The sequence below is a fragment of the Trachinotus anak genome, unplaced genomic scaffold (assembly GCF_046630095.1).
Source record: "Trachinotus anak isolate AG129_WGS33_773 ecotype Australia unplaced genomic scaffold, CSIRO_AGI_Tana_v1 ptg000004l, whole genome shotgun sequence".
NCBI classification, from domain to species: domain Eukaryota; kingdom Metazoa; phylum Chordata; class Actinopteri; order Carangiformes; family Carangidae; genus Trachinotus; species Trachinotus anak.
This window is the reverse complement of record NW_027273855.1, coordinates 9,917,833-9,932,609: the sequence shown is the minus strand read 5'-3', so window position 1 is coordinate 9,932,609 and position 14,777 is coordinate 9,917,833. Positions and strand designations below refer to the sequence as shown.

At 38.1% G+C, this 14,777-nt stretch overlaps 2 protein-coding genes across 10 annotated transcripts in view; one reads left to right on the top strand and one right to left on the bottom strand.

The window, feature by feature from the left end:
• Positions 1–74: 74 nt before the first annotated feature.
• emc1 (ER membrane protein complex subunit 1) lies at positions 75–13,071 on the bottom strand. The gene is made up of 22 exons (XM_071475719.1): positions 12,918–13,071; positions 11,866–11,993; positions 11,697–11,762; positions 11,515–11,608; positions 11,299–11,427; positions 9,610–9,736; positions 9,272–9,421; positions 8,932–9,099; positions 8,424–8,495; positions 7,943–8,041; positions 7,692–7,788; positions 6,932–7,048; positions 5,832–6,031; positions 5,466–5,615; positions 4,970–5,131; positions 4,616–4,735; positions 4,036–4,173; positions 2,915–3,088; positions 2,485–2,695; positions 2,246–2,330; positions 1,928–2,057; positions 75–1,428 (listed from the first exon to the last, which is right to left on the bottom strand). The coding sequence occupies exons 1-22, from the start codon at positions 13,007–13,009 to the stop codon at positions 1,249–1,251; spliced, it is 2,889 nt and encodes a 962-aa protein (XP_071331820.1). The 5' UTR covers positions 13,010–13,071; the 3' UTR covers positions 75–1,248.
• Positions 13,072–14,321: 1,250 nt separating this feature from the next.
• ubr4 (ubiquitin protein ligase E3 component n-recognin 4) overlaps positions 14,322–14,777 on the top strand; it is a 60,243-nt gene continuing 59,787 nt past the window's right edge. For all 9 annotated transcript variants that reach the window (XM_071475717.1, XM_071475716.1, XM_071475713.1 and 6 more), the window contains exon 1: positions 14,322–14,480. In XM_071475717.1, coding sequence (XP_071331818.1) covers positions 14,356–14,480 — 125 coding nt within the window. In that variant the 5' untranslated portion in view covers positions 14,322–14,355. The remainder of the gene's footprint in view (positions 14,481–14,777) is intronic.

Here is a 14,777-nt window from a genome sequence, read left to right as displayed (position 1 = left end):
ATCAAACATTTCAAGGTTTCAACAAATCTTTTACAGCCTCTCAGAAAGTTTGGGAAAGCAGAGAAAACACTCAATTCTGAGACAATTTTTAATGGAGCATCAACAACAGACGTTGAATTAAAACCGCTCACAAACATGAGCTGCAGGATGACTGATGTACATAAAATAATGGCTACTGTTGGCCATTTTCCATGGTCAAGTGTGTGATGGAGACAGTGTGACAGTGCCATTGGAGGGAGAGTCTTCAGGAAAGCACAAATAACCACTTCTTGTCCGTGCTACATTATCTCCTCACACCTTATATTCACAGTTCATTTGCCATCAAATCAAATGGCACCGGGTATTACATCGTTTCAGCAGGTTAAAAGTACAAACCATACAACTGTTGTTTTGTACCAAATCATATTCACGAGTTATATGTCTTCTGTGTCTGTTTTCTCTGAGCTCCAAATTTATTACCACTCTCCATGAATGCAGTCCAACGAAGCAGAAATGTAAAGAAACGTAATCTTGGAAAGAAAAATATCATGGCTTAGGTATCTAACTTTTACATGTTCATAAGAGGAAACAGGTGCATTTCTCCTACAATGAAGTCCAGCTGGGGCTCTGCCTTCAAAAACAGTAGTGTGTATATTCTTCAGAACCAAGTGAGGAAAAAAAGGCACAAGTCCCTAGTTTAAAAATAAAATTAAAAAAAAAAAAAAGCAGTCTCTTCTGCTGACGTGTGTAGGCATCATGCTCTAAGAATGATAAGAATGGCTTTGTGCTGAAATGGGCTAGCAGATTTAATTGTAAATACATGTATCTAGAAAGAGCAAACCTCAAAATCTTTTTTCCTCACTTGGCTCTGGAGAATGTAGACACCTTTCACATGTTGGAAATTCCAAACTCCAATTTAATAAACTCAAGTCTGTTTCATTCATTTGTAATTAGTTTTGTGTTAAACATTAAAGTGACACAACACAAAAAACAATTATTCTTCTATGAAATAATTACTTGTGCTTGCAAAATAAGTTAAAAAAAAGCAACAAAAAAAAAAAAACAAAACAAAACAAAAAACACATAAAACCTTTACTAACCCCTCCTGTCACCCCACCCCACTCTCCCCTCACCCCTGCAGTTCCTTATGGGCCTTACTGAATTTTGACCTGTGTTCTTTTACAGGCACGGCCTCAGTCCTCTCATCCCACGGGCTGAGGTCCGTCGTGCAGCCTCAGGGCTGTCAGAGATGGGATTTTGATTATCACTTTACCGCCAGGCCCGGTTGAGCAGTTTGACTTCTGCCAGGCGTTTGCTGATCATGGTGGCAAAGAAAAGGGCGAAGAGTACGCTGCTGATCAGCATGTAGTCGTAGTCATCTTTTAGTACGTCAAACTGCTTTGATGGATAAACACGTGTCTGATAGATGTCAAGACCATATGCAACCACCTAAAAAACACATCAAAAAGTAATATCAGCACCTGTGCTACACCTCTTTTGGATAGATTAAAATGTTTATGGCCACACTGTCAAAACGAATGATTACTCTGGGTGTTCAACACAAAACAAAGTATATAAATAAGGATATTTTTTTCATAAATTTTAACCTAAATGCCAGTAATAATTTGTCTTATGACCTTTAATGGCAAGTTAATATCATAAAATAATGGCACTAGTGATAAAAATAAGTTATTCACAATTTTAGAAGATAACACCACAAATCACTGGATTTATATTGCTACAGAAAAAGCATAAATTAAGGTCTAATACACAGTGGCAGAAAGACTGAATGAAAGCTTTCCAAGCATCTGTCAAAACATTGTGTCATAAAGCAGACAACTGCTAAACTAAAACTTTAAGATATGTCTATCTTGGTAATCATCATATAATGCATACAGACAAAATTAGTTTGTCAGTAGTGTTGTCAGCACTGTGATGGCAGACTCACCAAGCAAGTCGACTCAAGCCCAGAGGGGGCAGTGTAAATTCCTCGCACTCTTGATACAGTCTGATTGTAGTTGATGAACCACTCTGTACGGATCAGCAACTCTGGTGCGTACGGTATCAGATTCTCTTCACTGGAGATTAAGTCAACAGGTTATACAGACAGAGAATAATATATATATATATATATATATATATATATATATATATATATATATATATATATATATATATATATATATATATATATATATATATATATATATATATATATATATATATATGTGAAATGTTTTAAACCAAATCTGACTGAAGGGCTTACCGGCTTTGCTCAGACACTATTTCTGGCCTCCGTGGGTCAAGGAACATCTTGGGTAATGACAAAATCCCTCCAGAGGGCAAGCCAACTGTGACAAAGCAAACCCAAAGAAATGTTTAATAAAGGCAATGGGCCAAACAATGTTGAAAAGACCTTTCATTTATGAGAAAAGGTGGGTTTCTTTACAGTGTATCTAACTGGAAAATAAGTGGCAGACAGCAGAACATGCCTCTGACACTTACTGAGCAGATGGCGGCTGGTGATGCCCTTCTCAGTCAGAGTGGCCTCCATGGTAGAAATGGAGGAGGGGAAAATGTACGATTGCTGAAGCACTTGAGGAGCATGTGGGCGGTCCAGTGAGCTGAACACAGTGCTGTTGTAGAGCTCCATTCCTTCATACAGTTCAATTACTGAGAACTCATTTCTGCGAGACTTGGTGCTCCAGTATTCGTACTGCAGAGTCAAACAGAGGCAGGAGACACAGTCAACCACATCACATGTCAAAGTCTCTCTGTTAATGTGTCCAATGCTCAATTTCAGTGTGGGTGTTTTGTAAATTTTATTCAGCTGCCATTAGCCGACGCCATATTCTTACTGCAACCAAGCAACAAAACAATAGAGGATCATTTTTATTTCTGCCCAAGAGTGACTGTAGCTGTCACTAATACTCACCACCACCCAGTTTTCAGAGTGCACAACATGCACTGGTCCTCTGGCCTTTCTCTGAACAGCCTCATGGAAGATGCGGCCAGTCACACCATCAATCAACATGATCCCAATAAAGCTGCGCTCTTGATGCAAGTCTGTGCTCTCAGTCACCACTGACAGTAGATTGGGGTTCAAGTACTATAAAAAAAAAAATTAGATCTGTTGAAAACTACACATTTTGTCAAAAAACAATTAGTTCATACAATTCAAAGTGTTTTTCAGGATTATCATATTATAATTCTTTCAGACATGTTAAATATAAACAAGCTCAATGATAATGTGTAATGTTTAGACGTGAAAAATTCTTCAGTTGGGAAAAAAGGTTTTTATGAACAATTAATTGAAAAATACACATGACCTATAAATAGAAGGTGCTTCTTGGCTGTGTCTGACAAGGAGGCATCATTTTGCACATACACGCTTTCAACCTGGCACTGACCAAATGTGATACAAGACATAAAAATGCAAGAATAATATAACAGCAAATATTTCCACTAGCTGCATGGCCTAAAATATGGTGGTGTTGGCTGTCCCATCATTCTATCCAATATGTTGATATAAACCACCCTCAGGACAAAAGTTCTAAAAGTAGGTAAAACACAGTGTTGTTCGTCCTGTCCCACACCTTTGTGTTGTGAAATGTAATGAATATTGCAACCTCCAGAATGCCCTGAAGGAGCTTTGGAGTTTTGTATTGTTGCTGTACATTTTAGGCATTTATGTGAAAGTGTGCATAATAATGAGTCCAAGAGTAGAAGGATTCATTTCATATGTTCCAAAAATTACGAGCAAGAGCTACAATAAATAGTCCCAGTACAAAAAAAATGTTGATTCTTATTCAGGGTCAGTGGGAGATTGAATATGATTCACTAGGGAAACAGTGGCGTGACGTACGCTGTTCCCTTGGAAAGATGAGATCTCAGTTTACATCAGAGGATGGGGAGTGACTGTCTTTATGACTGGAGTGGGAAAGACCAGGCAGAACCAAATCCAGCACAAAGAAGAGCAATAGCATAATTTTCAAACTTTCTCAACACTCCGTCCAAACCACAGCAATAGTAAGGTTTTAGGGGAAGTTACTGTACCTTATATAGGACACTACGGTCTCCCATTACTCTTCCCTGGGAGTGTACATGTTCATTGGGCCTTTTCCCTTTGACTGACACAATTCGCTGTACCTCGGTTGGGATGACGACCTCCCAGATCAGCTCAGTGGACAAGTCCTGAGAACAAAGAAAAACCAAAGTCATCATTTTGTGGTAGCAGCCAATAAGGACAGGAACAATGAACTGACCTCAGGGTATAATGTCCATTCTCAGAATATTTTTCACATTACTGTGCATATCCACTCGATATTCACACTAAAAGTACAGTACTCAGTTGATTTCCTTCAACCTGAGAAACTCAACCAAATATACTCTATTAAGCACTTGCTGTGTAAAATATATTTCAGAGCTCTTTATCACTATTTCCGTTACTGAAATTTGGAAGAAAATTATCACTGCAATTATAAACAATAAAAATATTTCAACCATTGCTGTCATCTTTGGCAACCAAAAGCTGAATCCTGGTGATGGCTAGGCTTTCTAAAAACCGTCCAAAATTCTTGAGCCCTGATGCGCAAAGAACCTTGAAATAATGAAGCAAAAAAAATGGTTCACTTGCCGTTCGTAGCCTGTATCCAGAAAGTCGTCCCTGGCTGGAGTCAACAAGGTAAAAGAATATGGATGAGGCCATTTCCTGGAGCTGCTGCAGTACATTCTTTGTAGAAGGAAAGGCAGATACCTGGAGAAAAATCAGCAAGAGGGATACGATTTTTCAAAGCTGTTTCTATTTAGTGAATATTGCTCACCTATTACACAGAATATCACCACAGTTAAATTCTATATTCATACAATTTTGTACAAACCGTGGACAGAAACTAATCAAAGAACAAAAAGATTGTGTTGTTGAGCATTGGTCTGATGGGTGTAGGCACTAATTTCAGAATACTGATCAGGTTTACAGTTTGCCACTGACCTTGTACTGGTCATCAACGAGAAGTAAGACCTTAGCATAATCCTGGTCCATGAGTGGCAACATGAGTGACTGAAGTATTGGCTGAGGTAGAGTGGGTGGAGTGATGTGACTCTTCTTTCCAAAGATGGGGTTAAACACATGGAGTGTGGCCAGGCCTGTGTCCTGATCAAAAAAGAACAAGAATGATAAGAAATGGCAAAAAAACACACTACTTCTTAAGCTATACGGGTCAGGCCAAAGTTTTTTTTTTTTCCAAGTGCTGGTAACTGCAGGAGAAAAGAAGGTATTCAGCTTTTGCCATGCTTATAAAGGCATGCTGAGTAAAAACTTAGTTATCTTTCTTGAAGCCTGTCAGTCTCTGTGAGTTACAAATCTGCTGATTTCATAGGAAAGCAATTTGCTTTTTGTTTTATGTTCATGCAGTGCAAGATAATGAAATTGAGTCCCACCCTGAAGTTCTTTAACCACAGAGCTCAGAATCCTTGTTATTAAATACCTTGTCTTTGATGAGCAGTGTGCACTGTGGGGGATGAGGGAAGTGTGCAGTGGTCCGTTGCACCATTAGTTTGAAGGCTGCATTAGATGGGATGTTGTCCAAGTAGTGCCTCCATAAAATACTGCCGGTCTTGCTGTCAATCCCGAAGAGCTTAACAGAAAAGAAGGAAAGGATGAACAGGAAAAACAGGAAAAAGTGAGTTTCAGGGAGGTGTCTATTTTTTACTGTTTAATTTTACTTTAGGTCTGTCTGATCTTAGACAAAATAAACACAATCTAGTTTAACCACAACTGTGCAGCACAGCTTGTCTCAATGGCACAACTACTGAACAATAACTAGATGAGAAAGGAAGCTTTATTTTCGTACTTTCCCAGATGCAGTAACCATAACCATCATCTTCTGCAAGTTAAACTCATCTCTGGACAAGTTCTCAATGGTCACATCATTTTTAACTTGACTGCGGGGCTTCCGTGCATCATAGAACAGCTTCCAGAGGTGGGCGATCCAGGCCTGCAGCAAAATGAACTGAGAGGAGAGCCTCTTCAACACCATGGACATCAGGCCATCTAGAAAAATTACAGTGAGAGCACAGAAGCTGTTTAATGACTATCAGTGGATTCAATTCACATTTAGGGATGTAATTCAAGAATCACAACTTATTAGACTGCTGTCACAGTGGATATATTGTCATTGCAAGCAAATCACAGCTGTGCCTCACAACATTAAAAGCCTATAGATCATAGATCACTGTGTAAAAACTAATATACAGTAAAACAATACTTGTTAGGCAGAATATTGCTTGCAACATAAATCAAACAGGATGGGTGCAAATTTAAAATCTGGACAACTACATGGCTAATTCTAAAGTGCTGAGGGGGTAGTGACTAAGAGAAAGGTTCAGTGGATATGATTTTTCAGTCAAAAACAGGAGACCCTAACTTTAGCACAAGCAATTGGGTGTTACTGAATAACAGCAGAGAAATCTGTTACCTTGAATAGCTGAATCCAAATGCGGCAATAAAAGCAAGAAAAAACAGAAGGAAGTGAAACTAATAGCAACCAAGTGATTCATTACCTCAACATAGCCATGAATTGTTTTCTAACTGGCTATCCGCCTGAAGCAACTGCAAAAATAATAAAAAAGCTAGACGGTTGATAATTAAATGCAGGTGCTGGGCAGCTTAAGTAAGGATAAAGGTAAAAGCAATAAGCAACAGAACTAAATATACATATTCTATCTTAGTTCTATATTAGTGATTCATAAAAGTGAAAATTATGAAAAAAGATTTACAAAAAAATTAAGATTAGAATTAGACAAAAGTCCCATGTTTGTAGAACATGCAGGAAAATTAGAGGACAACTGAAAATAATAATAATATTAGATGAAATACTGAATACTTATCCAGCAGAGATTAGTAGTTAAAGATGGAAGTAAAAAAATGAGGGGATCTTGGTCTGACATTTACCGGCCTTTTTGCCAAACTCTCCCTCCAGCTCTGCCTGCGTTCCTGTGAGGGGCAGATCCACCATTTCCATTGTTACCACATCTGAGAGGGCCTCTTCCCTTGTCCACATTACACGCCCTGGAAAACAAGACTCATTATTGTTCTGTAATCATTCATTCCACTTTCCACACCCTGTCACAGTATGCAGTTTGTGCTGACGCTTTCTGTGAATGATATGACACATTTTTTTCCCTCCTAGGGCTTGTGGAAAGGACAAGATCATGTGTACATTATAAAAACTGAGAGCCTGTTTGTGCTCCACACAGTGGTCAGATGTTGGCAGTGTTTATGATGATTAAGAGGTGGAAATATACCAAAATATTATCATAAGGCAAAGCACGGCTCACCAGCCTTCTTGCATGATGGAAAGATGTACTGGATCTTAACAGTAAACACCATGAGGGACCGAATAACGTAAATCAAAAGTTTCACCTTTTGACCATTAACTGGCTGCATTTCTCCACACTACACCAATACAGCACATGCAGATAACTGTAACGGCCAAAATACATCACTGGAAAATAAAAAGGTCTGCTAAAGGTCTGTTATTTTGCTATTGTAACAAAGATTTTAAATTTTTTTTACTTGGGCGCCCCTCGGTGGTGGAGTCAAAACTGACAGTTTAGTGCACACCAATACTTCAGATAAAATGAACATTGGTGGAGACAGACAGAGCACCCTTTCCAAAACTGATAAAGCTTCCTGTTTTTGCCATTCATACCTGGCTGTTGTATGAAAGTGAGTGTGTGGTCTTCTGTCTGCACCATGACCCTGTAGCCCACAGAGTCATCTTTCTTGAGGAATGCCTGTACGTATAGCTGAAAGACAGAATAAAAATGATTTAGATTGGAAAACCATTGTTAACACCCTAAAGCTTGATGTGCATAAGTCAGCTCCCAAACTGCTCTGACAGTAAACATGTTCAGCTTTGTGTAAAAGCCATGTTGTCCCTGGGGGAAAAAATAGGTATACCTTCTCTGGTTTCCCACCATTAGGATCCATATTAAAAATCAGTGTTGTGTCCAGAAGTCTGCGTCCAGTTTCTGCACTAAAGAGGTTAAGACTGCAAGCCTGTGGGGATGAAAACAGATCATATCTTTCAGAGAGGTTAAAAAAAGGAAAATTATCATTTTCATTTCACTTTTAAAGATTTAAACGATCTAACAATATCCACATCTTAACAGCCACATAAAAAGCCTGACTAAGGGGTGTTTCTAAGCTTTAGAGTAAGAGTTTTATTCATCAAATTAAACATACCAATAACATATTAAGCACACAAGGGGACAAATAAGACTTTACTATATTTGCTGATACTTTAATGTGCCAAGAGAGCACAACGGCAAACCACATACTGATGTATGATGTATACATCATACATCAGTATGTGGTTTATAAATAACATATAAAATACATAAATAAATTATGTATTTTGTATGATTTCTCCTTCACTCACTGTTTTATTCTTGGGCGACATGACAGCAGCAACAGTCTTCTCTCCAGTGGTAGCAAATGAAACCAGCATTGCCTATGAATCAAGACAAATTAAATGCATCATCAATCATTTTCACAAACTGTCTCTTTAACTAACAACTGCAGTATCTTCATCTGAGATTTACCTTTTTTATTTAGAAACATTACAATTTAGAAAACTTCAGAGCCTAAAAATAAGGACATATTTTAAAATTTCCAAATTTAAGAAAAAACTGTGAATTTTGTCTCACAGGTAGCCTGTGTATTTGTAACATTTCCTTCTCTGGCATCTGCCTCTGACAGTCAAATACTTGTTCAAGAAAGTGAGATGACATTTACATTTTAGGCATGTAACAGAAGCTTTTATCTAGAGTGGCGTACATCACAATAATTACAATTTCTAAAACATAGAAACAACAAGTAATCTCGATTTTAATTGTCAGGACGTCAAACATGAGACAAAAGTGCAGTTTAGAAAAACAGTTACATACTGGCTTGAAATCCCTCAGTGTAACTATCTGACCATTGTTGAGCTGGAGAAGCAGGTAGTGCTCAGGCCCGAGCTGAAGGAAGAACTCTGACAGTGGCGGCCGCACTGGGTTAGGCTGGGTGGACACCAGTGCTGGATGGAAGCCAGGGGCAGCTTCAAGACCCAGTGACTAGAATAAGACAAACAGAAGAGGAAAGTACAATGCAAGACAGTTCTATTGTGTTGGTAGTGAAATGCAGAGAGAAGAACAATTGGAGACCTACCCAAACCAGAGCAGAGGACACATGGTCATTTCATAAAGGAAAAACGTTTTATCATTTCCATTTTATTTTGATGAATACCTGCAGGGGGATCTGGGTCATTTGTGATTGTACATGTAAGTCAAGCATGTACAAGGATGCAGTTGCAGAGTCCACACATGTCAACATCCCCTGAGCCACCACTGCACAGCTAGCCTGTATGTTGGACAGCCATGGAGCTTCGACTGATGTCTGAAGACGGAAGAAAAGATATCAGAAATGTGGAGTTTTATTAATATTCCTATATTAGTTTGGTTTGCTTGATGTATTGAAAACAATGTTTGCATTTTATTTCAGTATCTAAGTATTTTAAGAATAACATTCTATATGATCTACGAAGCATTTTTATACTATATATGGCTATGACAAATAAGGATTACCTGTTTGATTATCTCTCCGTCCTCCACACTGTAAGCAACAACAGTAATATGGGAATGGGGAACGACTCCCAGTGCAAAAACTTCAGCATTTCCACCAGAATACACAGCCTGGTAATCCACGGTTTCACTGTAGAGATAAAAAACATACAGTTACACAGTTTTAATAATGCCAACCTTGTTTATAAAGTTAGTCGTTAATATTTAATATTTATACGCATAGTATGTAACTTCTGCCATTGGGGTTCTCTCAATCAAAAGAATAACAAAAGATGGCACTGAGTGACGTCTTCAAATAGCGTGGGATCATGGGAGTTGTTGTCTCTGCCACCATTGGCATAAGCTTGTCCCGGTTTGGATTCCTTCAGTGTCAGTCATTCAGGAGGCTTTTTAACCTGGAGCTGAATTATCTACAGGGGTCTTCTCCACTCCAAAATAAATAGACCCAGTTATTATAACCATAAAAAGCACTTAAAGCAGTTTCACATTTAAAGTCAGTGCTGTACAGCGGACACGGAACATCAGGGAAGGGTCAAGACTGTTAATCTAACTAACTGCTAATTCATAAAAAAAAAAAACATTCAGGAGGTCTTTACCAACAGCCAAATTATCCACATAGGCGTCCTCCCCTCCACAACAGAAACAAGCAGTGTCACTTTAAAAATCAGTGATTCACTAATGCTTTTTGGGAGACACATGAAATTTTTGGAATATTGGAAACTGAGACTCCTTACTTTTGTTTCTTTGATAGTTTAGAACCAGATATTAAGGATGTTTTTACAGACAACTGAATTATCCACAAAGAAGTTGGTGGTAAAATGAGGAAGGTTTCTGCTCAAATATCATGTTGCTGTAACACAGCAGCTCGATTCCTGTCACAGGCCTTTATTTATGTGTGTATTTTTTTTTGGCCAGAAAGTTAGTATTATTGTCTGTAGACTGACATTGACATATCTGACATCTTCGTCATATATGACATCTTCGGACGACACAGGACATCTCAGAGTTTCTCTGATAACTTCAGATCCTGACGATTAAAATCCTTGCTAGATTATATTATCATCATCAAATAATCTGATTAAAATATATAGTTGCTTTTCCCCCCAGTCTTTATTGAAAAACATTCAGGGCAACCACAACAATGTCAAATGCGAATAGGGCATATGCAGTCATTGACAGGCGACCAAATGAAACTGAATATTGCCATGATTGAAACACTATTTCTCTAGTTTGAGAATTGCTGGAAACATTTGGGATAATCTAAGTACATAGTGAAAAAAACATATAACATAGGTCTAGTCATTTTTAGATATTTTAATGTGGAAAAGATACATATCATAACTTAAATGTTATGCAAATATCCATTCATGCTTTATTTTTTAATTTTTCTTAATGTTGGATTTGTCACTTAAATGTATGTATAAATCAGAAATAATTATAATCAGATCTTTTTGATCTAATATATTAAGTATTGATATCATTTCCCCCAAATATATGCATACATGCCAATAATGGGAACCATGACCATCATATTGTGATACAGACGGTGCTTTTACAAAAGCATTCAAGCTGATAAAAAATACTTCCTTTCAGTGTAGACGTTTTATTAATGAAGATACACTAATTTTATGTGTCTGGACAAAAACATGGCTTTAAATGTTGACACAATAACTTAAAAACAAGGTTATTTACCTTTCTGGGAGATTCTCTATCCATTTTTGATGACCATTAGAAAGGTAATGAAGAGAGATGGCAGTTTTCTTCAAGACAGCCACGTGTTTCACTGTGTCTTGCTGTCCAACCAAACATGCCGACTGGAAACTAAAATGTATAACAAAAACAGTTAACATCTGATAAAAAATAATGGCAATTGTAAACTCAATCACTGCCAGTCAAAGAGGAAATCACCTGCCAGAATCAAGCACAATCTCCCAGTTCAAACCACCAAGATTTATCTCCCAGGACCGTAGCAGGCGGCCATTGCCTACCACCAGCACCGCATCTGGGAGACATGAACAGTTTAATAAGTTACCAGCTTTAAGTGGAGCAAGTAAAAGCTCTATAATCTCAACTGCATTGATAAAAATCACCTTGTCCATGTTGCAAAAGAGCATCAACGTTTCCTTCTGGACCAGTCTTATCCACATGTCGCCAGACTGTAGCAGACATTTAAAAGCAGTAATTATAGATTATTAATACCACTGTTATGTACTTGGCCCAATAGGAGTGTCTATTACAGGAGAGTAACAAAATACTCACAGAGTTCCCCGGTCCTGGTATTAAGTGCAGCAAAAACGTTGTTCTCTGTTGCCAGAAGCACCTTTTTGGATGACTGCACATGTGTGTCGAAATGGGAAAAACGAACCTTGCCTACATATTGCTGCCTCCTGTGTGAATCACAAGAGAGAGGCTTTCAGAACGTCAACAGGCCAACTTAATTAATTATGGCTAAACCAATACTTCTATCACTACAAGGACTTAAAAAAAAAACAAAAACAAAAAACAAAACTGTTATGACACACAGCTCCAAATATATATATATATATATATATATATATATATATATATATATATATATGTATTGCTGGATGGTAGGGCTGCACGACATGCAAAAACAATTATCTTGTAATTATTTTGGCAGATATTCCGATTGGAATGATCACTTTCGCATTTCAGATTCACTGAACACGTTTAAAAATGATGATGGGATTTTTGTTGGGACTTGTACCAAACAAACATTGTTCCCTTACGTCCGGATAATGAGTTGTAGGCCAGGGCAACTCTGTAGTACCACAACACGTATGGTGCCAACAATGCACAACAATGTCGTGACACATTTTGCCTTTCTCAAAAAAATTGCAGCACCTGCGATTTTTTGCAGCTCCTGCGATTCAAATATTGTATTTGGCGATATTGCGATTTCATTTATATTTCGATGAATTGTGAAGCCCTAGTGGATGGTACATCGGTAATTATCACTCTGGTTACAATGCTTACCAAATGCTTAAATATCAGTTTTATTCACATTAAGCCTTTGACTTTACTGGACCGTAAGTTCCCCAACGGCAAACAAGCTAAGTTCCCCAACTGCAAACAAGCTAACAGCACCTGAGGCAAGCTAGTACATGAAATTTCTTGTATTCATTTTATTGCATTTTATATCATTTTTTTTGGCCTGTTCCCTCACACAAAGTCCAGCACAAACACACCGGTCGAAGCTAGTAGCTGTGACAGGTGTTAGCATTAGGATCTCCACATTAAAACATGACTGTAAATAGACATATTGTGCTCGTTGTCTAGTTTCCTCTTACCAGTCAAATTTTCCGACTTGATCCTCAAACACGGCATCGACTGTACTATATAAAATTATAAATTTCAAGCACAACAAAATTAGCTTAGCCATTGCAGCAGTGGCTTTGGCTTGCTCTTGAAGGGAAGGAGGAAATCGGAAATCGACTGGCTTCCTTTTTGTCTGGTGACTGAGAGGTGCTACCCCCTACAGGCGAGAAAGGCAGATAGCCCCAGGAAATGCAGTGATCGTGAATATAAAGTCAGCTGTTTATTCATTTGTAAGGTACACCTAGCCAAAACGAATGGAGTATAATTATAGACTATATATGAGTATACTAAAACATTCCTTCAATATATCCTCCTTCATGAAGATTATAATGTTCGAGGTGTTGATTTTGCGTATGATCATTTTTGAGGTAGATTTTGGTGCTGTTGTATTGTATAAGAGAAAGAGATGTGTCTGTTGTTTAGCCTACCCTCATTGATTTAAATGAATGACATGAATTCTACTTTAACATTCTAATTTGACTAATGGTCATTTATGAACATTATGAAAAATAAAATTAATTCCAGAAATGTGCGTGTATCACACACAACAGAACTGGACTACAGTTTAAAAGCATTTAAAAAGAGAGGCCAGAAAAAAAATAAATGAATAAATAAATACAGTGAACATTAGTCATATTCATAGCCTCCGGGGGAAAAACCTAAGCATACAAGTCGTTCAAGTAGTGTTAAGGTGGTTTGCTCAGTGAAGATGTTTTACACTGGAAATATATCAAAAAGCATACAAAATGTACAGTTATTTGTGTTGGAAAATCATTTAGCATACTGTTTGATTAGTGCAGTGAACTAAAGAAATAACAATAAGAAATAATTTTTGTTGGTTGTTTTGGTTGTCCTATTGCAGTTACAGAAATGATGCAGTAATGTTTCTCAAATTAAGGTGGCGAGTGATGTAAGTAGGCCTATTATGATTAATTTTTATAATAAAAGATCATTTTTGGTTCAGATGGCAATCATTGGTGTGGGGGCAACCAATGCAGTGAGCAAGGTCAAGGTGTCATCACTGAAGTCTTACAATATCCGAGGTTTAAGTGAAATCTGTCCAGTCTGCCTCTGTCCACTACTGATTTACAAGAATGTTGTAATATTTTTCTTTAATCAAACAATGATATAAAATAAATACTACCAAACTGTGCAGTCCAATGGGAATTATGGCAAAAATAAATGACCTGCATGGTGTATTTGTATAATTTGGGTATGGAACAAAAGGCATTGTTTAATCTGTAGATTGGGAATTGTATTATTAGCCCTTACCGACCCCTGGAATGAAATATTGTTCCTTGAGGGCAATCAGAGTAATGTTCAACCTGATTTGTGAGATTGTGAGCGCCCCCTGCGATTTACCCCACAGTACCTTCTTCCAGTAGCTAGTCTTTTCTAGGGGATTTCAAGATGGCGTCGAGCGGAGGCGATGGGGAACACGAATGGACAGCGGCAGTGCGGCCGCTTTTATCGGCTTCCTACACCGCTTTTGAAACGAAAGAGCTACCTCAGCTTATTGGGTCTATAATCAACAGGTAACCTGTTACATGTCAATAAATTGCGGGTCTCTACTTGCCCGGGTACTGGCCATGTCCACTCAGGAGCTAGCTGGCTGGCTAACTTGCTAACTTAGCTCGGTTAGTTAAGTTCGATGGGAAACGTTACCCAGTTAGCTAACGTTAGCGGCTAGCAAGGTACTTTGAGCTTAACTTGCACTGGCATCGAATCAGTTGCTGACGTTAGCTAATATGCTAACGTCAGCTAACTTACTCAAAATGCTGTGTAACTGGACCCCGCTGGTAACTCATGAATGGCTTGAAAGAAGGCGCGAC